Source organism: Setaria viridis, chromosome 7 (genome assembly GCF_005286985.2).
Source record: "Setaria viridis chromosome 7, Setaria_viridis_v4.0, whole genome shotgun sequence".
In the NCBI taxonomy this organism is placed as follows: domain Eukaryota; kingdom Viridiplantae; phylum Streptophyta; class Magnoliopsida; order Poales; family Poaceae; genus Setaria; species Setaria viridis.
In genome coordinates, this window is record NC_048269.2 from 23,724,664 (window position 1) to 23,752,639 (window position 27,976).

Below are 27,976 nucleotides of genomic sequence, written 5' to 3' on the forward strand. Positions count from 1 at the left end.
GACACCGAGCACTGAGCATTTCATCGCAAACGTGGCGCGCCTTCCATCTTCCCCCCACCACTCGAACAGACTAGCGCTCCACTAGAAGCGCCTCCTCGCTTCTTCCTTTCGCACGACCGGAAGCGACGGCCGACGGCGAAGTGAACCAAGGCAAAACGACGGCAATCGCCGACCCCCTAATGGCATCAACCAGCGCTCCCGCAAGCGCGTGCCGCGTCACGCCGGCGCGCTCGACGGCCTCCTTCCTCCCCGCGCGCTCGCTGGCGGGCTGCAGGGCGGTGGTTTGGCGGTGCTGGAGCGCTAGGAGGGGGAGGCGGAGAAGATGGGCGGCGCTGAGGGCCAGGTGCGTCGGAGGCCAGTCGTCCGCCGTGCAGCCCGATTCCGGCAGCGCTGGGGAGGGGTTGGTGGCGGAGGAGGACGGGCCGCGCCGGCCGCCGTTCGACCTCAACCTCGCCGTCGTGCTCGCCGGGTTCGCATTCGAAGCCTACACCAGCCCGCCGGTGAGCCCCTTGTTCCCCTATCCACGAACCGCACAGTCCGCACTAGCCCGTCAAGCTGGTGCAGGCAAGCGGCATGGATTAACTTACGTGGCACGATTGGTCGTCGTATTTGGCAGGCAGATGTGGGCTGGCGCGAGACCGATGCGGCGGACTGTCAGACAGTGTTCCTATCCGAGTGAGTTGTGGGTTTAGCCTTCCTTATAGAGCTTGAACTATTTGTTGTGGACTTGTTGCTATTGTGTTAATCAATAGGACTGAGATTTCTCATTTCTGAATGTGCCGTTGCTGTCACCGGAAATGTTCTGAATGATGCTGCAACTATTGCAGCGTGTTTCTCCGTGAAGTATATGATGGACAACTAGTTGTGAAACTGAAGAAAGGCATAAATCTTCCTGCAATGGACCCATGGGTACGGTGATGCCTAATAGCTTATGCTGCTGAATACTCATCAATCATCATTTGCTTTATCGTTGCTCTTTGTTTCTCGAACATATGGATGCTATTTTCTCATTTGCTGCATTTATTCATGACAAGTGCCTTGTTTCTTTGAATGGAGTAGCACTACGTTTTACATGTTCTGCAACTGTTACTTGAAGTCCTCTTCTTCGACTCTTAACAATTCCGTTCTCCTAATTCCTTCACAGGGTACAAGTGATCCTTATGTAATTCTACAACTGAATGGCCAAACTGCAAGAAGCAACATTAAATGGGCGTGAGTTGCTTGTACCAATTCTTGTATGCTGGGGCTGGGAGTGCTACTATAAAACAAGAACTTCCTGTCGGCTCTCTGTATGCAAATTAAGATAGTTTATGCTATATATATCGAAGCCTTTTTATTTCATTTGGGAGTACTCAATTAGTGAGTAATTTCCTTGAGAAAAGTTGAAATTTCTAGTCGTTTGCATTATTGCTGCAGAGTGTGATTTCAGTGATTGATCATCGTAGGACGAAGGAGCCAACATGGAATGAAAGTTTCACGTTTAACATTAGGAAATCTCGAGAAAATCTGCTTCAGGTATCAAGAAGTTTATATAATTTCATGGTCCCCATTTCTGGCCCATTTTGGTCCAATCATTTTACTCGTGTGTTTTGTACTCTAGTTAACCATTAATCCTTGATCCCATTAATCTGTCGACTGTCTTGATCCCATAGGCTTGTAGTGATGTTGGGCTTGGTCCAGGTCTTATAAACTGTGTTGAATGTTGGGTACATCAACTCCCCTGAAACTTAAGATGAATCAGCAACATTTACATCAAATATCCAACATACTGAAATGCATGCCTATGGTTTTCAGAATTCCAGAATTCATGGTGAAGATTGTTTTTATTGACCCAAACGAAGTGGATAAGAAAACATGCATTTCACTATAGGAACTGATAGTAATCCACCATATGATTTTGTGCACCTTTATTTTTTGTTTTAATCACTTACTGTGTTATATCTTGGTGCTGCCATGAATGATTTTGTGCCTTTTGGCATGCGGTACCATATTCTACAATAGGTTGCAGCTTGGGACGCGAACCTTGTTACCCCACACAAACGCATGGGAAATGCTGGATTGTACCTTGAATCACTTTGTGATGGTAATTCTCTGTATTAACAACAAAATCTCAATCTCTTCCCGCTGGTATTTCCTGCATTATAACAAAGATCTTTTTAGCCGATTCCCAATAGATCATGGGTGCTGTTTCCTTCTTGTTCACAGTAGGACTGGTCTGTACAGAATCTTGGCTAAAATCAATGGTAAAACAGGATGGAATTGACCAGACATAATAGGGAGCGGATAAATTCCGCTTGCTCTTATGGAGAAATTTGAGAAAATAAACAGGTTGCATGTATTATTTATGATTGTGGTGTTACATGAAAGAACAAATTAGTGATTTACAATAGGCTTAATTCAGTCCAAATGTGGACAAACTTGCCAATTCCACCAGTTCGTGAATCTCAAAGATGCAACTTATCATGCGCACCGGGAGTTCTGATACTATCTAACAGCCACTGTCATTTTCCCTAATAATCGTCAAACTCCACAATCACATGTTTCTCAACTGTGCAATCTTTCTGATCTGCACTGTGCATCCTGTTAAAAAATCATACAGGGATTAGTATAGCTAAGACTATTTGCTAATATTCATAAGCAGTAATAAGTTAAACAATGTCTTGTTGCTTTTCAATGGTATAGCGATATTTCCTAAGAAAAGTCAACATATGCCAAAATGCAACTTAGTTTTTTTTTAAAAAAAAACTGGTAAATCTATGACCAGTTATGCCAATTTGGTCAAACTGAAAGTATAATCTGTAGGTCGGTTGCTTTTTTGTCTCTTGCTTCAATTTTCATTGCAAGTACTCATGTGAAAAATTGCTCAGTGTGCAATCAGGTTTTCTCCATAAATATTTAATATGAACACATTTTTTCATCTTGCTCTTTGTGGAAAGCTTATAGTGCCCTTGTTCCTTTGTAGGAAATAGTCATAATGTTACTGTTGAATTAGAAGGCCTTGGTGGTGGTGGAACTATTGAGATAGAGGTAACATACTTGCATTTTTTTTCTGGTCATTGAGCACAAATGTGCACCTTGCCTCTCAGATGGGGGAAGAAGCAGCAAAATCCTTACTTATCTTTTTCTTCTTATTTTTAATCCTTCCATCTATATGTTCTTATAAAAGCAACACCAGTAGAACAATTTTTCACAATTATCTAGGAAAGCCTTTTCGACACGATCTAGCGTGCAGTAATTTTAGTCATACATAGCAGCATTTGATATTATAAAGCCACATTGGAATCCATAAATTGTACGTACCATCCATTATTGCCAGAAGTGGACCCAAAGAGGGCCTAGTGGGGGCACGTGCCCCCACACAGATTCTGTATTCTGGTGAACTTGGCTCCTATGTCAAAAGTTTACAAAGGCAATGCACTAGCAGGCCTTGTTCAATTTTGTTGAAGATTTGTGATGTTTTGTTTCATTCTAATTGGTGATCTAAGTTCCTTGTATAACGCTTCAGGTCAAATACAAGAGTTATGATGATATTGAGCGCGAGAAACAATGGTGGAGAATACCCTTTGTGTCTGACTTTCTTGTGAAGAGTAGCCTGGGATCTGCTCTTAGAACAGTCCTTGGATCTGAAAGTATAAATGCAAGTCAGTTTGTGCAGTCTGCATTCGGGCAACTAAGTTCTTTCACTTACACCTACCTTCCAAAACCATCATCTTTGGAAAGTGGAGGTGAGGTCTCTGAAAGTGTTGAAGAACCCCGGGATAACGCAGTTGAATCAAACAACCTTCAACAGCAGAAGATTGATTCTGGAGATAGTTTAGATTCTCACTGTGAGGCTCAATCTCCTGCTGCAGCTGTTAACAGTGAAGGAGATGTGTCGTCAGATGAATACTTCTGGAGAGCTTTGAATAACGTGCTCAATCAAAATGTTCTACAAAACTTTGGATTTTCTCTTCCTGAGGTCAAGAAATTGGATGGATTTGACCTATTAAGTTCACTTGGTCTGAAATCACGCGAAATTGCTGAACAGAAATATTTAGAATCTGGACTGGCGACGACAGATACTTCAACAAGTGATGGCAGTGAAACAACTCCTGAAGATTCAGTTGGTGTTGACAATGAAAATGGTGCATTGACAACCAAAGAGGAGGATCAGTCTTCCTTTCTGGACATCAATAAAGTATCTCGGGATGTATTGTCTCAAACAGAAAATATACTAGGTGCTCTAATGATACTTTCGAAAAACCTCTCACCACATGACAACAAGTCAGTAACAACAAATGAGACAAATAAAAAAGATGGTATGATCATAGAACAAGAAGTTGCTGCAGCTGAAGACTCTATTGATAAGGATAATACTGTTGCATCTACCAAACTATCTGTTGATGCACAGAAAGCAGAGGATATGCGGCATCTGTTTGCAAGTGCAGAGACTGCCATGGAGGCATGGGCTATGCTTGCCACCTCACTTGGGCGTAATAGTTTTATCAAATCAGATTTTGAAAAGATATGTTTTCTTGACAATGTTTCGACAGATACACAAGTGAGTTATTGTTGTGATATCAATGAGTTTGCTGTCTCCATATACTCGTGCTGGTAGATTATATCAACAAATGTATTCAGGTTGCCATTTGGCGCGATTCTTCACGAAGAAGGCTAGTTGTTGCCTTTCGAGGAACTGAACAAGTATGCATTAACATGAAAGCCTTATTTGAGATCTGTTAATACTTAATAGAATATTGACTTGATATTTGTAATGTATCCCATCTTATTCACTTTTCCTTGCATTGTTTCTACATACCTACCTAGTCAAAGTGGAAGGATTTGAGAACTGACTTAATGCTGCTACCTGCTGGGTAAGACTTAAGAACCCCTTTTAAATTGTATGTTCCATTGGCACAACATGATTTCAACCTGATTGCAGACTAAACCCTGAAAGGCTGGGTGGTGACTTCAAACAAGAAGTTCAAGTTAGTCGTCTACTCTCTTCTCTTTATTATGTGATTGTTCACATATTATGCTAACTGACATGATCTCATACCATGTATTAGGTTCACAGTGGATTCTTAGGTGCATATGACTCTGTTAGGAATAGGATCATGGCGCTCATCAAATTTGCAGTAGGATACCAGTAAGTATTTGCATTGAAAAAGGAAGCGGGAAAATTCATTTCAACCTTCCATAGCATGTCCTCGTTGCACAAGGGATTTTGGCTATATATCTCAGTATCTCACAAAATTATTGCTGAAAAAGCAACCCTTGGATTTAAAATTCGGATGCTTCTGCGTTTAGTGAATATAAAGATTCATTAACTATCTATCTCAAACTTCATTCACAAATATCTCATTATTCCACTGCAGGGATGAAGAAGATGCAGAAAATATACCTAGGTGGCATGTATATGTAACTGGACACAGTTTAGGTGGAGCACTAGCAACCCTTCTTGCTCTTGAACTTTCATCAAGTCAAATGGCCAAGTAAGTTAGAACTTTGTCTTGATCTAAATCCGCGATCTTGTCATTTCACAGACAGCTTATGCCATCATTTGATCCATGGTATGTGGAAAGAGGTAAAGTTCAAGCATTTAACACACAGTAAACCTAAACAAGATCAGATGAACTTGGATGGCTCCTTTTTAGCTGCTTTGCCTCTAGATAGTGTTTGCCTTCATAATGAAGAAAAGAGTGTCAGGATACTGTCATTCTAATAAATGGTCTGTTACACTGGTGCTTCATTCATTTTAAAGAAGATAATTAATGTTTAACTTATTTCTGTATATGATTGTGTTATAAAACCGTCAACATAGCTCACCAATAATTTATGAATGTATAACTCTTCTCCTGCAGTTGGTAACTCTCAACAATTTTCTATTATGGTTTTCTAATATTTTCCTACACGTTTTTCAATAGTAATGTGTTGATATTTTTCATGTTTTTCATGTCACCTTGTATAGGAATGGTGTCATATTTGTCACAATGTACAACTTTGGCTCCCCTAGAGTGGGAAATAGAAGATTCGCAGAAGTCTACAATGCGGTAATTTCAGGACCATTTACTAACTTAATTTAGAAACAGAATACTTGATAAAGTGCAACTGAGAATGATAATATTCTTCTGTACATATATTCTGCACATACAAGTCATTTCACTGTGGAGTTGTAGAAATGAATGCCAATTTTGAGCAACTTAATATTTTCATGTATTGGCATAATTTTTTTATCTGCTTTCTGTCCTTGAATATTGGACAAAAAATATTGGGGAAGTTCATATTGAATATGAATATCAAGTATCTATCTAGTTTTAATTTGAAATATTGTAATATCAAGCGTTTGGGAAGCTGCATAGAAATATTATTAAAGAAGACATACAAAATGCTGACAATCCTTTGTCTGGAAGGAGAGAGAAGATAAGATATAGAAAAAAAAGTAAAAAAAAGGAACCAGGAATAATCTAACCCTTTCGTTTGGTATTGGAAAACATAGTAATAAAATTTTCTTACCCTTATGCAGTATGGTGGTATTCAGCTCCTAGATAAGATATGCCTACACCCGTGCCAAACCAAATTCCAAAATCACATCTAGTTGACAGTAAATCTTATGTGTAATTTGGTGTTCCCATTGATGAAGCCTGCATGCTGAAATCCGTGTATATATCATTATGGGTTAAGTTGTAACTCCAAGACTGTTTATCGTAATTGAACTGCAATGATCTACGAACTAGAAAATCAAAAGCAACCACAATATATTTAAAAATATTTTTTGGGTTATTTTGCAGAAAGTAAAGGACAGCTGGAGAATTGTCAATCACCGAGATATCATTCCAACAGTACCACGTCTTATGGGCTATTGCCATGTGGAAGCACCAGTTTATCTCAAATTTGGAGATTCCAAAGATGAACTGGTAATGTAGTTTTTCTATCATATCTCAATCCAAATGTGTTCTAATAATGTTGATGGTAAGGTATCCATTTTTATTCAGAATTTCAGATCCCCCAGTTCTCACCTAAATCATCGAACTGTATTTGTATGTGACACAGGCAAACAATGGAATATTAGATGATGAAGACCAAGGTGATGTGATTGGGGAGTACACACCGGATGTTCTTGTTACTGAATTTGTGAGTGTCTTGCCTCTGTCTTTTACTAGAATGTTATTGCACACATCGTTTTCACTAACTGGGCTTATAATTCACTGCAGATGAAAGGAGAGAAGCAACTTGTGGAGAAACTACTGCAAACAGAAATAAATTTACTCCGCTCAATCAGGGATGGTTCGGCCCTTATGCAGCACATGGAAGACTTTTACTATGTCACACTTCTCGAGGTTTCTAACATCCTATACATTTTTTCTGATGATTAAAAATGATTTCTGCTTTTATCATACCACATTGTGTCAAAAGCTCCTCAAGACCAGACAACTAAATTACAATTGAATTGATGCAGAATGTGAGATCAAGGTATCAAGTGGTTGACAGTGCAATTGATGAATCCCGTCAATTGACAGCATGATCCTAGTAAACTTGCATGGTTAAACATCCTGGACCGTGTTTCCCTACAAAAACTACAGTTCTGATGGAAGGACATTGTATGAGCTATGAAGGTGCATGGTGTGTCCCATCCTCACTCTTCGCAATCCAAACATGCACATCCTATGACTGTTGTGCCATTTAAACATTTCAACGTACAGTTTATATGCTCATTCTTTATTCTAGGTCTAGAGTTACCAATCAGGTTAGTGAAAAGATGTGAACTGGTTCACTGGTATATACTGGTGGTACTGTGGCCACTGGTGGAGATGTTTGAGCGGGCTATTTTTAGTTGATGTAACTAGCACACATTCTGATATAGTATATGATGTTAGAAAGTCTAGAATAGCAGGGTGCAGCTACTTGTACAATGTCATATATAGGTGATACAAGGATGGGGCTGTCAGGGCGTGCTTGGTTGAGTGTAGGTTGATGGAATGCGCTGGAACCATCTTCTATGAACGGAACGGGATATGTAAGTTCAGTGTTTGATTGAAGAATGAAGAGACGAGTGATCCTGGTTCCAAGTCCAAGCAACGAATTTTGCTGGGCTGTGGACCAATAATTTGAGGAAATTGATTTCTCTTGTACTCATCTCATTCTTCTGCTCGTTCTTTTATGCAGCAAGTAGTCCACCTCCATGGAGAGCAGGCGCAACTGTGCCAGGTGGCACCGTCTTTTCTCCCTCCTACTTGGCCCGTTGCCTCTAAAGTGGAGACTACATTATCACCAGCAAATGGGAGAGGCAGGAATTATGGCGTGATGTTGGGAAAGTGAACAAATAATCCAAGGGTACTCAGGAGCGATAGGTTATGGAAGCGCGGTCCACACTGTTTGTCTTACGTTACAGCTAATGAGCTTAACAAAAGCAAGATATGGACACGCGGACCACAATGTTTATCTAGGTTACAGCTAATGAGCTACACAAAACAAATATTCATGCTTCCTTGAAAATATACTGGATTCCAGACTGAGTTTACAGTTGCTCCAATCCCATGAGTATTGAATAGATGTCTGGTGTACAAAACCTCAAAACAAAAGCCAAGCTTCACTCTTTTAACTGGGAGAAACTTGCTAGCATATTCGACCTTGAATTTGCTAGCTCTACAATCAATTCAAGGGCTGCACCAAAATAAATGTACAGTTAGATCAAAACGTATATGAGACTGGATAAGCTTCTGTAATAAAAATCAAACCTGTCTCAAATGAAATTTGGGCTGTTCGTAGTTTTGGAGACACCAGTGCTCCAAAGACTGACAATGCTTTTGATCTCGCTCTTTGAACCTAAGGTACAAAATGGCCAAAAGGAGTATCAATAAATGTGGAAGTACAGGAAGTATAGTACAGCTTCCTTATTCACTATCCCAAAATGCAGCTTTCTGATACCTCAGCTGCAGATAGAAACCTAAATGAAGGTATTGAGTTTACTGCAGTATATTATTACTGCAGCATTGAAGTCATACCGATGGCATATCTTGAATCAAGCAAAGATAAACTTTTGTTGTTGGCACTGAACATTACTAGCAATGTATCTTTTTGTTGCCTCTAAAAGCAATGTTTCACTATCTGTTATTCTAGCCTCAAGTTTTAAGAAATAGACATATATACAGAACTTACATGATTGCTAGTGCCAGCATCAGTAGCCGAATCTGCTCTGGTTGCATCACTTTCAGGGTTTCCATCTTCTTGACAAGAGGTTGAGTCAGGCAAATAGATTTAATCAGCACATTTGATACTTAACAGGGAGCAGAAATATGGCACATTCTAATACCTGGGGTAGTAGCTGATCCTCGATGCCTCAACTTTGGCTCAGTACTAGCTTGCTCACCGACATCATAGGTGGAGTGACATTCTTCTTTTAAACACCACTTCGATAAGGCAAAGTGTGGTTTTGACTCTGAATTATGATTGAGGGATATTTACTAATTATGAGTTAACAACAGTTGCAAACAGCTTGCAATTTTTGTATCGATGTTCCTTGTAGCTTTATCTACAGTAGACTTCAATAAAACAAACCAGGAACAAAGGGAAACAGATTCAAGAGAAAACAAAGGTATTTCTAAATTCTAATAGTGGTTCTTCAATGCTGATAGATAGATAGCATTTGTTAACTCAAGTAGTAGAGAAGTAATTCACCTGATGGTTTCAGGCCAGCATGATCAACAACTTGCAGCTTAGTGGCAGCAGACTGTTCTTTATGATCAAACAGTGTACTTGAAACACGTGATGGGCCCATAGAATGGCGAGCACTTGCCAGATCGAGCCACCCCTAGGAACAAAAAATATTCATGTTTACTTTTATGCTATCAGTACTGAAACAGGAAATGATGACTTCACCGCATCTCAATCTATAAGTCAAAAATTGACAGTATGAAGGGGCATCACATGGTCACTGCATGTTGAACAGCTACTGAAGGGACTAGCTTTTGAAGGTTGTTGATAAAAATGCAAGTGTCTGGATCTAGATCAGTGTGAGGGCGCTACAATTAAGGACAGACTACAAAATACAGCGAACATTACAACATAACGCACAGTGTGAGTGGTAACTGAAAAAAAAAAGTATAGAGCACTCCAAATTCACACCATTTACAAAGTTTTGATAGGCTCTGAATCCTATCTCAAGTTCCCACCGCTGAAGTTATAACGGTCTTCCCGAAACATCATTAAACTATTGCTAATGTTCTACTCAAGGATTTGGCAATATTCATCTACAAGATTACAATGGTGCATCTCTACCAATCCCACACCTCTCTTTATCCAAAAAAAGGAAACAAACAAACCTCTGAATCCATTCTCCTCAAGTTATGTTACTACAATATCATGAGTTTTTGCTCTAGAATTGGGCCAGAAACATTGTTCTGCTGAAAGAGTTAGGCAACATTGTTCAAATTAATCAAGCAACGGACTTCCTTTCTGGTTAAACCGACCGATTAGTAAGTAGTACTTCGGTGGAGTCAAGGTGTTCCGCTGAATCAACGGTGCCCGGTAGATTATGCAAGGATGGACTAGACAACAGTACTGGCTGGTAGAGAGAGTACCTGACGAAGAGCGGAGGAGAGGGAGTCCATGAGGAAGAGGTAACCGTCCACCGAGTCCATGAATCGCAGGATCTCCTTGTCGTCGTCGCCTCGCGGCCGCCCTTGCTTCCCCACCGCACCGTCGATCTCCCCCGCGTCTTCCACCCCAGGGGCGGATCCCAGGAGCCGCGGCTCCTCCGTCGCCGCCGTCATCCGATCCCTGGATCCCGCAACGCTCCGCCGCACCAGAACCTAAACCCCTCGCACTCGTTGCTGCTGCTGCTGCTGCTGGCGGTGGTGGTGATGGCAAGGGAGCGTTGTTAGGTGCTGGCTGACCCCGGGCCGGGTGGACTCCGAGTCCGGGGCCGGGCTCGGGTCGAGACTCGAGAGGTGCGTGGGGTGGCGTGAGCCCGTGGCAGTGGCGTGCGCGCCGCCGATCGCAGATTCGCAGCACGTCGCAACTTGTAGGGGGTTTTGCTTAATTATTAATTTATTACCTGCAAGTAAGGAGGGTTTACGCGCTCTAATAGAGCCTCGTCTCCCTATGCTAAACAGGAACCCTTGTTTTGTATACTTGTAGTTGTGGGTGTAATATCTTCGTTCTTAAAAATATATATATATATCTTTACTCAAAATTTTGATCAACAATTATTTAATCAATCACTTTGATACAGTGAAATGATTAGGATCTACACCAAAATTATTTTGAGCTTGGCTTGTATATTTATCTATTTGTGCAAATATTTATAGAAAAGATGAAAAATCAAAGGAATAGCGAAAGTTAATGATGTGAACGTAAGGAGTACGTTCCTTCACTAAATTCAGGTCCAGCCCGTCACCCAGCGACCTAGCACACTCTGTGTGCGTGTGTAACACAACATGAATGGACAAAAATAGCTACTGCATCTTTTATATACGTGATGCAAGAGCTGCGCACTGGTCAACGCATCTCTGAATAGAATGCATGTTTACCTTATCACAATTACACAAATGTTTCCTGAGTCTATAAAGCATGTCCTAACAAACATATGGGCTCTACGTATGTGACTGAAGGCCACAAAAACCTGAAAATGGTGCTAGACACGAGTTTCATCTTTTGGGAGGTATCCAAGTTGCTTGAGGCACCAGAGAGCCCCCTGGGCGGCATGCTCCTGAGCGGCTCTCTTTTGTAGCTTGGGATCGCTGTAGCACTCCAAAAGAGTCGCTGAAGGTCCCATGATCTGAACAAGGACCTTGCAAGTGAACCTGTGAGCGTCATTTCACAAGTGGACAATAGTTAGATGTATAAATCATGGGTCATCTTGGTGACTCAATACCGACATCATTTCCCATATCTAAACGATAAACCTTTTAATGATACTAGAACACAGACATCATTCCAGTTTCAAGACATAATTCTAATTGTAAACGATACAAGTTAATAAATTTCCTCACTCAAAGATATTCAGTAAGTAGAAGAGCTTACTTTCGAAGGTGACTTGGTCCTTCGTCTTTGCATAACTCAAATTCAGGAGGTTTCCAATAGTTTGCAGCACATAGTTCATAAAGGAATGACCTTGCTGTTTTGTGTACCATATCACCTGTCAAGATGCTTAATAGTAAACTACCTCTAAAATTAATCAAAACTAAAATATGGTCACCATTTCACTTGCTAAACAACTACAAAGATGCTTATCACATAGTGAAGATAAAAATCTTGTGAGTTCTCACCCAAAAGGTTTTTTAAATACAGTGTACACTCTTGCGTGTATTAGTTATGTCCCAAGCAATAGATTTTTAAGTGTACACTATAAAGCTGAATAAAATAGGAAATTGCCTTTTTCCACGCACAACTTTGTTGTAGCATATTTCCTATGCTAAATGTTATCACAAATATTTGCGGAGCTTGCAAGCACTACAAACATCTAATTTCATAAGGATATAAAATTATCAATAAAGGATTGAAGACCAACAGCTACCGTAAATTTACAAGTGTGATTAATTTAGGGGCGCTTTATACATTCATCAGGTTTGAACACCTTGCATGCTCCATTCAAAATTTTGGATGGCAATCATATTCAAAAGAGAAGAAAATTTGAAGTTCAGAAATTAGCATACCATGATACTCTTTTTTGTTTATTTTAGCAGCTTCCCCTCTAGGTAGACAACCATTCTGCGTAACCACATTGGACTTATTGATCCTTCCATTATTGGCATAATTCCTGTCAACCTTGTTGTCTTCTCCTGTTCTCTGAATGGAGGTTGCAGACCTCCCAATGAAAAATGCTTCATTATTTCCAAAAAAGATGTTTTCCTCCATTTCTCCATTCATCTGTAGATTCTTCATTTCTAAAGGTACGCCATCAACTTTGATTGGTTCTTCATCATAGCCTATTAATTCTGGTTCTTTTTTTGTGGCAGTACGCAAAATCTCCTCCAGTGATTTGCTCTTATGCTTGTATCCATAATTCTGCATAAAAGTGCTTTCATTATTGCCACCATTAAGTTGGCCTTGGCATGCCTTCTAAGTAATAAAATAAATCAAAAGTATGAGAAACTATGGTGCTAGAGAAACACGCATTTTCCATTTCATAACATATTGCCAAAACAAATATACCTTCAGTTTAGAAAGTGTATCTTGTGCAGCCAACTTTCTAGCGTGTTTTGAATTCCGGTTTGCTGCTGTACAACTTATCATCTTGCCGTTTACGTTAACTTCCACTTTGACATGGAACTCTCCATCAGCCTTAATAGGTTTGGGAAGGCCTAAGTCAAAACCATTACATTGACAAAGTTCACGGAGTTCTCTCAGAGGATTTATGTGCATGTCACAGAAGCTCAATATTGGCTTTAGAAGCATTAGCATTAGCTTCCAAGCATGGTTCAGGTTGAAGCCGGAATCTAAAAGCACTGCACCAACACAAGACTCAACAATATCACCAAGAACCTGCATGGTTACAACAAAAAAGAATACAAGCATTGAGGACAAACAAAACACTATGTTCTCTTCCTATAAATTATGTGATCCATTAAGAAAATCTATTTTCAAAAACAGTTGCTAAGATATTAGATGAGCTGGACAGAGTTACAATACTAAAGGATTCCAAATACATGCAATTGATTCACCTCTGTTTATCTTATAATAGCTATACACATCTTTGAATCTGAATAATTCAAGAAGCACTATCTTTCAGCAGTAATTATTTATTACTTTTATTTCAACTCAAGGCAAAGAAAAAGGGTTATGAAGAAGTGTAGACAAAATACATTCTTCAGAGAAAGGGTTCATCCACAAATTATATAGAAAGATAACTAAAGGCTTCGCAGCAAAGAGAAAACAATCAAGAAAAATGTGTACCTTTGGACATGCTGGTTCTTCTGACAAATCTTTCTCTGAATTGGAAAGATTAAAATAATTCTCAAATTTATTTACCGCTGCCATAAGATATTTAGAATCCTTTATAAGATACTTATGCATAGATTTCTTAATTGCTACATAAGCAAATGAAGTGTTATTGACAGCTAATGATTTCAGATCTGTTATTTGACCAGGCTTGAGATCTGGGTAAGCAGAGTAGAGGTATGAGACCATCAAATATTCCAAAACAGCATCTCCAAGGAACTCCATCCTCTGATTAGAATGCAAAGAATATGTTAGTGAGCAGATTCTTCACTATCAGAATTGTTTGCTAACAATGAGACAAAAAGGGAAAAGGGAAGGTCAGACCTGGTAGCATCCTCCAGAATGTTTATTGAATGAAGGGTGTACAAATGCTTGGAGAAGTAAACCCTTGTGCTTGAATTTGTAACCTATCAATTCTTCAAGCTCAGAAATGTTGATGTAATCCATGAGAGACAAATTGGCCGAGCTTGCGTCTAATACTCTATAGAGAGCATCATCTTTAAAATCAACTTTTATTCCCATCCAATTTAGGAATGCAAATGCAGCTTTGAATCCACTCTCAACAATAAATGCTCCAAGAAGTGACTCAACAACATCTGCAATCGTCTTTCTATGCAACCAATGATGTGACTTTGTACACCTCAAGTTACAGTTGTCTCGCTTATCTGGGTCGATATTCTTCGGGTGTAAACTCGCTTCTGTTTCAGGATTGCAAACCACTTTACATGGCCTTCCCAGTGCATAGAACTGAGTAGGTTCAAACTGTTGATCCCGTATGTATACCTAAAGTTTGCAAAAAAGATGCTTTAGATTTTGTGTAGCACAGTGCAGAGTTTCTTGGTAAAACTTTATAGAAAACTTAAATTATTTTCACCTACAGTGGTAAAACACACACACACACAAAAGACAGGAGCTCTGATTTTCTACTTAAACATAATGCACTTCAAAGCTAAGTTGCACAAGGGCTGAATCGAGGATGGGTCACCAATATAAAGGGGGCTTTGAGCTTTTGACGGTACAAGCAATTGGTGATTATCTCCATATTTGGGATTTGATGATGTCACTCTTCAACAAGTACAGAATCAGCATGTTTGGAAGCTCACTGAATCTGAGATCTAATCCTGCAAGTCAGCCTATAATACTTTGTTCATTGGTAGTATCAGGTTTTCCCCTTGAAACGGATTTAGAAATTGTGGGCACCGCTGCACTGTAATTTTTCATGTGGTTGGCAATTATCAACTGATGCTGGACAGCTGATAGACTAGCTAAACACCCACTGTCCGCTGTGTGATCAGGCTGCTGGGTCAATGCAGCACCTCCTGGTTTCTTGTGTGGTCTCGAGGCAAGTCTGGTTCAGTACTCTCCACCAACAGGTTGGCTTGCACCTGGTGGCGCTATAGGCAGACGCAATCAGGCTTTCCCCTTTGTGGAGTCAAGCACTTAAACAGGTTGACAAGCAACTTAAAAAGGGGATTTAGTTCCCTCATTATTCTGGTTGCTTGGTAATTATGGAATCACTGCAACGGGTCCATCTTTAATGGTGCCTCTCTACATGCGAACAGGGTCGGTGCTTATTTTGCGGGGTGCTGCTGGGGCAAAAGAGTTCCGGCGGCTGTTAATACGATAGAGAAAGTGCTTTAAGGCCTTTTGTTTGTTTGTTTTCCTTCTCAATCAGTAGCACGTATGCTCTAACTTGTTTTCCGTGGGATGTCTGGTATTATTTATATTATTCTTCTATAGTAAAATGATATGCAGCTATCTTGCATGTTCAAGGAAAAAAGGTGTATATTGCATTGATGTAGGATGTGATAGGAATAAAATGCAACATTAAGTCCCAAGTCACAAGGTGAATTTGTTTATAAAGTCTTGAACGGGACAAAAATCATGATTCAAACTTTTGCCCTCTGGTGCTTGAGGTTCTACTTCAACCTTTGTCAGCAGCACAAGGATGAGTACATCGGATCTGTTCTATAATAAGATAAGATGAAATAACTACTTAGCATAAAGTAATATTGGAATCAGTAATACAATCAACTCACCTGCAAATTTCTTCTAATTGATAACTCATATAAATTTGAATTATTCACTATATCAGAACGTCTCCTGGTCAACTGATCTTCATCAAGTCCTTCATATGAAATAAAGTTATGGCGCCCAACTACATACTTCAAGAAAGCATCACCTAGGACTTCAAATCGCTCCAACGAGATCCTCTCCAAACACCTTTCAGTAGTCAGCGCTTCAAGGATCTGTAATGAATTTGTCATAAATCACAATTACTTCCAGCATAAATAGCAAAATCAAACTAGAAGTTTCATCATCAACAGTGCAAAAGTAAGCATGACTTACACCAGAAGCACTAATTTGAGAAGCCTCTGGGAAATAAGATAACATGACATCCTTCAACTCGAGAGCCACCAACAAATTCTCCAAGTGACACATTAAAGACGGTAGCAAGGACAAAGAACTACCCATATCTTTTGAGAACCCAGTTATCTTCAAAGAGCATAGCTCTGGAGGTAACTCCACGAAGTGCTCCATCAATTCACGGCCCTCGGATTCTTATATGAAATAGAAAAGGGGAAAAACTTAATATCAAAAGTACTGTAACAGCCTACCAGGTTCAGAACAATCAAAGAATCACAATACGGTAGTAACATATTCTAAGTAGGAACAAGTAATGGCTTGGGTACACAACAGTCATCTCATTGCTTGAAAGTCATCACAGCAGGAAGAAATACCAGATCAAATACATTAGCTTACAGTTCATGAATCTGATTGAAATTCACAAGCAGTTTGAAAATTTTGAAAGAAAAATAAAATAAGATAAATGGTTGAAGGGACTTTTTCCAATATACGTATAACTCTACATGAGCCATCCATGAGTTGACAATCAAATGGATGGGATCTTTTGATACCAAGACTTGCTCAATGACCTGTCAGTGGCAATACCAAATTTGGCTGGTTCCAACACTGAGAACCATAAAGTAATCATGTCATCGTTTAATCTTAGATTTGAGAGGAAAACCCTATTAGGCTCAGACTGCAGAAGTGGCCATATAACAGCCGTTAATATACTTCTGGCCGCCTGGCAACTGAATATTATATTATGCTGGACTGCTGATCGTCTTGCCCACTGGTGACTGCCTCACCCTCCGTGACACCCACTTTGTGATCAGGCGGAAGAGACTATCACACCTTCTCGTTGACTGCGTCTTCACCAGACAGTTGTTGGTGGAGGTTTTGCAGCCAGTTGCTTTACTGCACACAGCACCAACGAGCCAAAGCTCAATCTCCTTTCAGTCCTTTCAGAACTGGTGGCATGAGGCAACAGTCCTAGTGGTGAGCCAGCAGGGCAAGGGTTTTCACTCCCTGATCAGGTTGGTAGCTTGGCTTCTCCGAAGCATCACAATGAGTGTTTTTTGAGGCTAGAGTTCCTCAGGTCATTCTCAGGATCCATGAAGAATCCACACTATGGCGTTCTGCTGGAGCTAGCAGGCTCGTTATTAGGTCATCTTTGATTCCTTAAACCGGTGCGTATGCATGTCCTTTTTTAGACTTGTTATGCGTACTTCTTCTAGTTTTTTTTTTTGTATTCTCACAATAATATTATGTGGAGGGTGATCATCAAATACATAGATAATCCATGCGAAACATTGCGCTAAAAGTATCAGAGGTGTTAAAGAAATCATGGCCACATATGACACAAATGTGCTTAAATTGCAGACTGTGGTCACTAATATTTCACCTTTGGACAAGTTGATCACGAGTACTGTGGTCAAACAGCGATGATATCAAGCAATAGTGACTTGTCTTCAAAGAACAATAGACTAACCTGTGCTCTCTTGTTGTCGGTTATGCAGCAGATTGCGTAGATTGAAGAGTTGTTTTGCTCTCAAAAATGGCTGTTCAGGATGGGATAGCTCGATATCAAACCTGGTTTCAATAAGGTGTAAAGTTATGAAGCAATTGAACAGATGCATCGCTTTATTTTGGTGGGACAGATTATAATGAGGCAGAAGTAAAGATACATGACTAGTATAAGATAAAGGTAAATACTGAATACTATGAGTGATACAATTCTAGATATATGGATAAATAAATCCACACATACATTTCTACTTTACTTCTGAAATGGTACACATAGCTTGAAATTTTAGAGCTTAGTGATGTATATTTGCCCTGATGGCTGCTCAATATGGTATACAAATATTTTTCTATATTTTGCTATATTTGTAAAAAAAAATAAAAGAATGCTAAGAATGGGCATGCAAGAAACTTATTACCTTTCCTCAAAATGTGCTGCATAAGTTGCACCGTTGAATTCACTTTTACCATTTATTTCATCCAGAATGTCATCAACGAAGAAAAACAGGTTGTTGTGGGGAGTGAAGACCAAACTGCCAATCACATCAGCTTTACTGTATGTTCCGTCAAGAAGCTTCAAAGACTCATTTGGCAAATATGAGTCATGCAGAGATAAACTCGTTGGATCTTGAAATACAGGTGATGATAAGCACCGCTTTACTGCTGGCCAATCAATCATAAATTTATCACCATAGAATTTCTGTTTGATGGGAAGCAACAGGTAAAATGTTGAATCCATTTGAAACGCAGTATCATTCCCCAACATAACATAAGATGAAGTGAACTCAGATCTGTCCAAGAGAACTTTCAAAAACATTTCTTGGAAATTGTGTGCGAGCATCATCTGGAAAACAAAACAATGGAGACATGTCAAGTAACATATCATGAAAAACTATGTATCATTTGAACAGATGAGCAAGACAGTGCCTCCTCTTTGTTAAAAGTAATCATTCCCAAATATTTAATTCCTGCTTTCACAATCCTCGCACGTGCAAGATGCAATTCAACATCCAACTTTTCAGCTTCCTTTGGAAGGGCATCGATCACAAAAAGACCAAACATCTGATATCGTCTATCTGCTGGTTTGGGAATAAATTCTATGTAGTAGAAATGCAAGTTCAACAAACAGTCCAGTTTGTATCTTGAAGATCTCAGAACTGCAGGAACCAACATCTCATGAAGTTCTTCCCTAAAACTTTCATCTGAAACATGGAAAAAGGGGTTAAGCCAATTTACCAATGTTTCCCACATTATATTCTGAATAATGAACCATGACCATACCCTCAGCTTTGTTGCTTTCTAATATATCTGTTGTTGATACCTTAGTCTTTCTAGAGCCTTGGCCCGGCAGAAGAAAATCTGTCAAAGCACCCAGTTCGTGAAGTCTTATGCATGCTTTCAAGCATGCATCTCTCTTAGCTTCATCTTTTGATGGACAGGGTTGACTGTTCACTTGACGAAAAGCAGCATTTGGTGGGAGAATTAGTCTGCAGACTATTCCTTCAACATCATCAACATAGAAGAATGATGGAGAAGGAAAAAAAAACCTGCACAAGGGATGTCAAATTATTTTAGTAAAATATTACATGACACAGAACTGGTAGAATAATTAACGGACATTGCATACCTATCTCTTGGAAGGTTGTCACAATAGCAATGTAATAGAGATACACTGCAAGCAGTGCTAATGGAAGCACCAGTGTTGTTCACTCGATAGATGTTCTCCTCAAGGGAATCGAACATATCATTTGAAGTTCTCAAGTTAACCTCTTTATCCATAATACTTTCGCCAGTAATATAATCACCAAGCAACTTCTCCTGAGATTGGTTTCCCCTGGTACATATTGAAATGGAGACCTTCAAAGTCTAAAACCAAAATAAAGGAACTAAATTCAAGGAAATTTTAAGATAGGTTAGTGTAAACTGTAAATTAGCCAGTGTGGTTGGTGTGTGTTGGGGAGGGTAGGGGAGGGGAGGAATGACCTCTCCAGGAGGAAAATGTATTTAGATTTACTCATCCGGGCACGTCCCCTTGACTGGATAAAGCTAGAAACAGTTTCTGGGAGATCAAACCGCACAACAAGGCAGCATGTCTGAATGTCAAGTCCCTCCTCACCTACACTAGTAGCAACCAAAAGGTTCACCTGCAAAAAAGTAAAGAAAAATGGGCTGTAACACAAGAAACATTAACATATATACTGGTGTTGGCAGAGATATAGAAACCTAACAGGAACTATTAAGAAGACACCAACTTCAAACTATACCTCACCCGAAGAGAACTTTTCAATGATAGAACCCATCTTGTTCCTTGACATGTTCTTCAATCCTGAGTGGCATCCCACAAGACACTCACATTTCCAGAAATCAAGGCACTTCAGGTTTTGGAGAATATGTGAGATTACTCTTGCGACAATGATTCTTTTCACAAAAACAATGCACTTCATGTTTTCCTCTAGCCTGCTTGTTTTAAAAACCAAAGGAAAAAATAACCAGGACGATGACAATAGAACCAAAGGCACAAACTTATTTTGAAGTGGTTACAGCTAAGACATTAAAATTGCTTGGTTTCCAGCTGGGTTTTCAACTTATTTAGGCCAAACAGCAAACCAGTGGAATATGATTTCAACAAAGCAGGAAGCATCCTTGGCGCAGCACATCTACTCGAGTATTATACACATTTTATCGCTTATTCATAAGTCTCAACGTGGTTTTACTAGCAGTTACAAATGGGATAAAAGCTGGTATTTTAGCAATGACAGCCCAAGGAAATAACAGATGTTTCGGGCTTCCCTCTGGCAGGTGCATATCCAATTATTGTGATGGGTTTTCATACAAGACGGAGTTTGCAGGTTATGCAAAGAGTAACAAAGCCCTTGTCATACCTGTGAATTATAATGTATGCCATGCTTTCAGCTAATGAAGATGTGTTAGTAGGTGCTTTCAAATACATAGCATAAATAGTCTTTCTGGTAATTCATAGTGAACTTAGTTACCAGTTTGTTGGCATCGTCTTATATATGAAAACCCAGAATCAGTTGTATCCCTTTCTATTGGCTATATATAGAGAGGTCACCCCCCCCCCCCCACACACACACACACCCTCATTTGGGTGTGTGGTGTTTTCCCAACTGCTATCTCTCTACACTTTCCATTGTGCAAAATAATATATCCAGGCACGTACTTTCTATAAGTAGTATTTGAGGTCAACCAACACTATTTCCATTCTGAATACATTCATCTTTGCTCATATAAATTTGCAGCTTGCTAGCTACCATAGTAATCAGATGGGCTCTAAAAATCTTCAATGGATGCATATGACGCTGAGTTACCTTCAACGGAAAGTTCTACATCTAACTTGAAAGACATGTTTTTGTCATTTTTAGGCTCAGCTTGTTTGTGTTGTGATATAAGATGCTTAAATTAGTATATGCTAGCAGGCCATTAGCCCATTACCTTAAGTTTGTACAGTTATGTGTTTTTCAATGTAATGCAAAGGTATTTATAATTATATACATAGCTGATACCATATTTGATTGAAAGAATGTGGTGGCAGAGAAGCCAAGCACCCAGCAGGATTGTAGCTTACAAATTATAATGCTGTACATGATTGAAAATCAAAGGTATATTTATAAAAAATGACAGTAGCATAAGTGATCTGGCTTACCTGTATCTTGACAGAACGTCAATAAGAACTGCAAATTTTTTTGAGAATAAAGGTTCCTCCAGTGTCTCCAGATCAACAGAATCAGCATCAGCACCTAAAAACAAGTCTTGTCAGATTTTTGAATTGATAATTATAAAAAATGATTTTTCAGATTATATTTGTTTACAATAAAAAGTCACTCCAAAAGGTATCAATCCATCCAGTATAGGTATGACATATGCAGAACTGCAGATCACCTATCCTTCTTGAAATCCGAAACTAAGAAAAGATGCATACAAAACTGGCATGAAGAGAAATTGCTTTGTTTCTCACCATCTAATATGTCGCAGCTTAGAAGAGAAATTGCTTTGTGTAGATAGTGCTGTACAAAACTGGCATGATTGTCATTTATGTCAAACCCCTTTCTATCAAGACTACCACCACCAGAAGATAGAAAGGTCCTTGCAGCCTGCACTACAATCAAACAAATAATATCAGATATGTGGTGTTCCGCAAAAAACTGCGGCACCTGAAACGGATTCCACATGTGGAAAAAAGTCTGGCAGAAAATGGTTCTATGACACGTATGTTATGGGGCTAAGAATGTGAGGTAAGCAACAATCATGGCATCAAACAAAAAAACACATCAGAAACTATGGCATGACAAGGTTTTGCTCCAAACAAAACAGGCCAACATGGACAGGATCTAAAAAGTTTTACAAGAAACAAAACACATTCTATCTCTATTTGTCTAAAGGGGAAAACAACCAAGGATATCGAATTTTCAATTGTGAATAAAGCATTTTCTAAGTTGAAATTGCAAATAAAGAATTTTGGAACTAAATGAACAATCACATGTAACAGAATTTACAGGAATATTCTTAAATCGATCCATACTCCTGACAGTACATAATACTACGCACAAGCAGAACAGAAAAGTGCATAAGAATAGGCTCATGCCAATCATAATACTAGTTGGTTCTTTCAGAATAAGCAGATTTTCACAGTGGGCTCTAAGCTCTAACATCTTTCTCAATCGAATCCAAATCATCACTTGCCAGCGAAATACTCGATCATGTATGTACCAAAATCCTACATTATGCAACGAGGCAGTAAAACTACATGATCCACTACAAGAGAAAATAAAGCAAAATTATTGTATACGTTGTCGCAATGGTGGCAGTAACACTACATGATCCAGCAAACTAATTGGGCCTCTCAGCTTTTCAAAGCCTCTCCTTTTGAGTTCAGTGAATCTTGCATTTTAGTGAAGGTAGAAGAAAAGGGCAACACTAATAATTGTAATGAAAAAAAGAATTCTTGCAAGAATGTCAGTTATTTGGTTGGGATCTGCAAGCCTCAAACATCTTTATCATAGTAAGGGTTTTTGTCTAGTGAAAATCATCACAAATGTCACCGAAAGAAGGAAAGAAATAAACTATAGTCAGTTTAAACACAAAAATAAGATTCAAAGGTTATGTCCCTAAAAAAATCGGCAGTGTTATACACATATGCAAGCTACTCGTGGTTACAGTAGAAGTTCTACATCCCTACTACCACTTGCTGGAGAGCATGCCAAAGTACAAGTTAGGAATGGCGAATAAGGAATTTGACTGAGGCAAGATTGTAAAGATCTGAAACATCAGTTGAACAAACTGTGCCAACTCACTTGCAAAGCTCCAAAAAGACCAACTTCTTGCAAGCAGAAAATCAAATTTTCATGCAACCTCCACAAGGTCTTCAGTTTCTTCTGGGACTCCTTGAAATTGCATAGGCTCTCTCTTAGCATGCATTCAGACTGTTCCATGCTCAACAGAAGTAATTGAAGGACAAATAAAAGAGAAAGGAACACATAAGTTCATGTCAACTGGATCAAAGATAAATCTGGTACAAGAAGAGAACAAAATATCACCTGGAGCTTATAACCATCAAGCCCTTTGCTGTAAGTTGCAGTCAAGTTAGAGTGGCCAACTGGGCCATAAAAGTACACTTCAATATCAGGAGAAGCAACCACACTTTCAAGTTCTACATTATCAATTGAACAAACCTATACACCATGGGAGTTACAGGTTTATCAAAATCAATCCCTTAAGCCGAGCAGATTTGTGGAAAACACTGGTGGCATGTACCTTTGCATTAAGTAATTCCTCAAGACTATTGATACATTTAGTGTACGTAAGCTTGTTAGACCCACCTGTTACAGAAAGCATAGTTATGATAATTAGCCAGCCATAGGGAAGAAATATAGTTAAATTCGATAACACAGCTGTAGAGGAAAATAAGCAACAATATCTTCTAATATTTCGTCTGTTTGTGTTCGTTTAAACACTCTTTTGTGTGCTCCTCAAAAAATGTAGAATTTCCATCTAAAGAACTCTTCTGCTGCAACATATAACGGTATAATAATACAATAATCCTCCAGTCACCTTACTTTCACCTTTTCATTTCAACAACATTTTGGAGCAAAAGGATGATAGATAGGTATCCATCTTATTCCGCTCCAATAAGAAAAACATTTTTCGACTTGACCATCAGGAAGGGCAAGACTAAGGAAACCCCTGACACATGTACAGGACTTCAAGGCAGAAAGCAAGAGATTGGAAAGATGGCTTTTTAGTATGATTCTATTCAATTTGCCTCTAATTTTGTAATATTACATTTGAGCAAATTCCCCCCCCCCCCAGCCCTGCCCTCTCCCTCTCCCTCATTTCAACTGCCAGATCAAATTAACCCTTCGGTAAATTATCCTTGCTTTTAGTCGAACCTTAATGTACCTTGGAAAAGAATACTTCCACCACGTAGATTCAAGCCCTCCTCAACTCAAATTTGGATGCCTATTTCTTCTTAATGCAAAGCTCCCTAGTTCCTTCTAGATTGGTCTAGTTTTTCTTTTAAAAAACTTAAAGAATATGATGCACATCATGAAAGCATTTCTAAAGACAAATCTAGTAATGTCATGTCTGTCTGCTCAATGTTGATGATTTTAACAGGTACTCCCTCCGTCCCAAATTGTAGGTCATTTTGGCTTTTCTAGGTTCATAGGCGTTTGTATGCATCTAGACATATGCATACAAACACCTATGAACCTAGAAAAGCCAAAACGACTTACAATTTCAAACGGAGGGAGTACTTGTCAAGCAATGGCATAAATTGCACAAAGGCAAAGAAAAAAGAATGGAGTACAGAATTTGAAAGTTAGGCATAGAGGTAAAGAAAATAAGATTCAAGCACTGATAGCATGAGGAAAGGGAAAGATTATATTCTGACTCCTAGAAAATTGAAACATGAGAGAAAAGAAGGAAATCAAGTTAATACAGTTGCTAGCAGCAGAGGTTAAGGAAGAACATTGATCTGGCACGAAACATTTATGTCAGAACCCATTACCTTTTCCAATAATTGGTGAAGCAGTCATGCCAAAGACACGAGGAGGTTTATCAACGTTGTTGTAGAATTCCTGAAATATAGTTATAAACATTTTCAGACTGAGTGACTGACTTAGACCTCTGCAGCTCATTTAACTTTTTAAATAGTATTGTTTAAGAGATATAGCATCACCAACTTCTGCATAAGTTCAAATGATTCAAAGCAATAAAATTTCATCAATCGGTCGTTGTAACTACGTGATCAAGCCCTCATGACGCACTCAGTGGTACAATTAGTAAATGTTGAGAGAAAAAGAACAGCAAAGGCCATAAAAGACCATGCGCCATAAGTTTGATAAGAAATTATATCTGGAGCTTCTAGCATCCATATCCATTAGAGGACATCGAATATGGATTCTTGCTTCTTCTTATTAAAATGTCACAAAGTTCCTCCAAGGTTGGTTGAAAAGCATATGATTAGGAAGATTTAGCATGCAACTATGTTCCCATACAAATATGGATGCCAGATACAGATTTGAATAAATTTAAAATAGTTATATATGCATATAAGAATGTAGGGATAATTTGTATCTTAGGATGTCAATGGAACCATTGTAGAAATCCAAGAATCCTTTGCATGCATTAATATAGGTATAAGCACAGGCACAAGTCTCCAACATGCCAAATGTTTTCCGCATATTGTTTCCAACCCGAAAACATTTGGACAAGGGCATCATTAGCAAAAGGGGTTGTACATCAAATCTGTTCCAGAGACTGGAATTTACCCACCAACATATTTCATGTACCAAACAAAAGTATAGTCTGATAGTTTCTTTTTTTTTTCCCTTTTTGACAAGACACTACATTAAATTAGTCAAAATAGCAAAGGTACTTCCTGTCATCAAGAGAAAGTCAACAGAAATGAAGATTTAATGATGCACAGGTACAGGAGGAAGTTCAGTGGCTGAATATAAACTTCCAATAGATGTTCATATTACAAGCATTGAACATGCGAGCAATTACCTTCATAATTTGCGCATATGGATGCCTTTTTTGTGCTTGTGCATGATGACATTCATCAAATACCAAAAGTACGATTGAATCCATCTTGATGAAACAATGCCGCAAATTACGCAATAATATTTGAGGTATCATTACAAGGACCTGAAGTGGCAGAGAAAGCAGCACAAGTTAGGCAGAAAAAACTAATGCATGGAGAAGAGAAAGAATAATGGTATAAGTAGATTATATTCGCCCAAAATTATGTGTAAAAGTTGATATGACTGTTTATTTTTCTTGTTACTAGAGAGTTAGAACTCTGGTTTAAAAAATATGATCACAAGTTTAGCAGCTCTGTCTGAAATTTTTCTCCAAAATTTTTCAAGTACTACAGCTTTATTGATTTATGATAAATATTGAAAATATTCAAAACTGGACGATCAATGGCCATTTGGCAGATGCCAGGAAATAGAACATAGAGCAAACCATACCTCATACTCGGCCATCTCTTTCTCCCATGCCTGGTGGTCTCTTAAGTTTTTACCGCTTCCATGGTAACATTGAACTTTAAAATTGGTGGAATCCGCAATCACTGTTGCTTGCTACAAAACATAAATACAGAAAAAGAGCACTGACTAAGCATGTAGAGTTGCCCCTGGTACTGAAGATGTGGTTACAAACATGAAACATTCATGAACAACTGAGGTAATCGAGTAAAAATTTTAGAGCCCATGCCTTCACGCTTTACCAGAAAAGAATATAGACATAGTGAGAGGAGCAAGGAGCTATCCTACCTGGCGCACAAGGGGAATGGTCGGTGCAAGGAAGACGCACACCTCACGGCTGGGTTTGCGGATGAGGTGTCCAAGCTCATTCATGAGTAACACAGCAATGTGTGTCTTCCCACATCCTGTGCCAAGGTACACTATGATGTTCTCCTCAACCGCCCTCTTGCAAAGATCCAGCTGATACCTAAATAGCAAAAACTAGCAAACCATCATTGCCATTTCCAAACCTGCGGTATTATTTGAAGGAAACAGGAGAAACCCTTGATTAATAAGCTAAGACAATGCAGCAGAGTGCCCCTAGTTTGTTTGACAATGTATTTTTTTCAAAAAAAAAAAAGGCACACATGGTCTCACACTACTTCATTCAACATTAAATGAAAAGGCTGCCCACCATTTGCCACAAAGTAGTAATAGGAATGATGACTACAAGGCACAATCACCACGAAATCACGTACAGTTATTGCTTCAGTCCATTTATGCATTGCCATGTTCTAATTCATCTGGCGCACCACGTTGCCATAAAGTAGTAATTGAGTTTGAGGATCACACATGCTTTTAGTGCCGAGCAACCGCTATCAACGGGAAACCTGACGAGTTACCGATGGGCAGACACGCAGGCCTATCCCGGAACAGGCCCTCTGACAAGACCGACTCGTGGAGATTAAAGGGGTACTATCAGTGTATCACGTTCTCGAACTTCGTAACAGGGGAGCATTAAACATCCATAGCTGCAACCATACATACTAGCGCAACTAATGTGAAAACTCCTAAAACTCTGTTCGGAAACGGTGCTTCGATCAAACCGATCTAAAAATATGGAGAAAAATCGAAACTAGTGTGTCGAGCATGAAGCGCTAAGCGAAACAACAGAAAACAGCAATAGCGCCGCAAAACCCGCCTAAAACCGGCCTCGCACGAGAAATTGATCCCAAAAAAAATCATCAGCGAGCCCTGCTGTGCCGCTTCACTACTCCCATCAAAAGTAGAAACACGCCACGAGAATCTAAAAACGAATCGGGAGAAGAGTACGAGGAGGGAGAGCGCTTACTTGCGCGCGATATTCCTCGGGTCCTTGGGGCCGCCCGCGGCCGCGCTCGCCGCCGCGGCGGAGCTCGAGGCCTCGTCTTCTCCCTCGCCCATGGCGGAAGCTTCGAGCTGGAGCAGGAGGGAGGGTGTGTGGGGAAGGGAACAGAACGGAGCAGAAGCCAGAAAGGCTGAGCCTCCTCGGCTCCTCGCGGTGTATGTATTATGTAAGCGGGCTAACGGCCGTGCGCGGATGGGAGAGGAGAAGAGAGGCTGCAGCGTGGGGGCGGATGGAATCGGAAGCGTTGCGCTTGCGCGAGTTAAATGAGGCAGGCACAGAGAGGTGGGAGCGAGTCTTGTTTGTCGCGTCAGAA

At 39.6% G+C, this 27,976-nt stretch overlaps 3 protein-coding genes across 9 annotated transcripts; 1 reads left to right on the forward strand and 2 right to left on the reverse strand.

Annotated features, from left to right (window-relative positions):
- Positions 1 to 41: 41 nt before the first annotated feature.
- On the forward strand, positions 42 to 8,512 carry LOC117863334 (uncharacterized). 5 transcript variants are annotated; one of them, XR_011898688.1, is made up of 19 exons: positions 42 to 500; positions 617 to 675; positions 828 to 909; positions 1,145 to 1,212; positions 1,446 to 1,515; positions 2,002 to 2,083; positions 2,963 to 3,027; positions 3,506 to 4,540; positions 4,621 to 4,683; positions 4,807 to 4,853; positions 4,922 to 4,967; positions 5,049 to 5,128; positions 5,358 to 5,474; positions 5,951 to 6,032; positions 6,771 to 6,896; positions 7,033 to 7,113; positions 7,194 to 7,319; positions 7,439 to 7,996; positions 8,146 to 8,512. XR_011898688.1 is itself a non-coding variant. In XM_034746990.2 (18 exons), exons 1-18 carry the CDS (start codon positions 180 to 182, stop codon positions 7,502 to 7,504), a joined length of 2,616 nt encoding a protein of 871 aa, XP_034602881.1. In that variant the 5' UTR covers positions 42 to 179; the 3' UTR covers positions 7,505 to 8,096. The 5 variants fall into 5 exon arrangements, 1 of the variants encoding a protein (XP_034602881.1); XR_004642200.2 differs by having other exon boundaries at positions 7,439 to 7,602; XM_034746990.2 differs by lacking the exon at positions 8,146 to 8,512 and having other exon boundaries at positions 7,439 to 8,096.
- Positions 8,443 to 10,967, reverse strand: LOC117863336 (uncharacterized). Of its 2 annotated transcripts, none has more exons than XM_034746997.2 (6): positions 10,560 to 10,967; positions 9,658 to 9,790; positions 9,293 to 9,418; positions 9,139 to 9,206; positions 8,718 to 8,805; positions 8,443 to 8,643 (listed from the first exon to the last, which is right to left on the reverse strand). In XM_034746997.2, exons 1-6 carry the CDS (start codon positions 10,749 to 10,751, stop codon positions 8,570 to 8,572), a joined length of 681 nt encoding a protein of 226 aa, XP_034602888.1. In that variant the 5' UTR covers positions 10,752 to 10,967; the 3' UTR covers positions 8,443 to 8,569. The 2 variants fall into 2 exon arrangements, with proteins under 2 accessions (XP_034602888.1, XP_034602889.1); XM_034746998.2 differs by having other exon boundaries at positions 9,139 to 9,203; positions 10,560 to 10,964.
- Positions 10,968 to 11,422: 455 nt separating this feature from the next.
- LOC117863333 (endoribonuclease Dicer homolog 4) lies at positions 11,423 to 27,861 on the reverse strand. 2 transcript variants are annotated; one of them, XM_034746988.2, is made up of 25 exons: positions 27,628 to 27,861; positions 26,586 to 26,763; positions 26,283 to 26,393; positions 25,816 to 25,956; positions 24,815 to 24,884; positions 23,560 to 23,624; positions 23,343 to 23,477; positions 23,100 to 23,228; positions 21,764 to 21,899; positions 21,452 to 21,545; positions 20,052 to 20,244; positions 19,771 to 19,931; positions 19,415 to 19,621; positions 19,069 to 19,334; positions 18,715 to 18,989; positions 18,207 to 18,631; positions 17,756 to 17,856; positions 16,270 to 16,481; positions 15,960 to 16,169; positions 14,245 to 14,703; positions 13,876 to 14,148; positions 13,135 to 13,464; positions 12,636 to 12,987; positions 12,004 to 12,118; positions 11,423 to 11,783 (listed from the first exon to the last, which is right to left on the reverse strand). In XM_034746988.2, exons 1-25 carry the CDS (start codon positions 27,717 to 27,719, stop codon positions 11,615 to 11,617), a joined length of 4,899 nt encoding a protein of 1,632 aa, XP_034602879.1. In that variant the 5' UTR covers positions 27,720 to 27,861; the 3' UTR covers positions 11,423 to 11,614. The 2 variants fall into 2 exon arrangements, with proteins under 2 accessions (XP_034602879.1, XP_034602880.1); XM_034746989.2 differs by lacking the exons at positions 23,343 to 23,477; positions 23,560 to 23,624; positions 24,815 to 24,884; ... (2 more) ...; positions 26,586 to 26,763; positions 27,628 to 27,861 and having other exon boundaries at positions 21,764 to 21,904; positions 23,100 to 23,231.
- Positions 27,862 to 27,976: the final 115 nt, after the last annotated feature.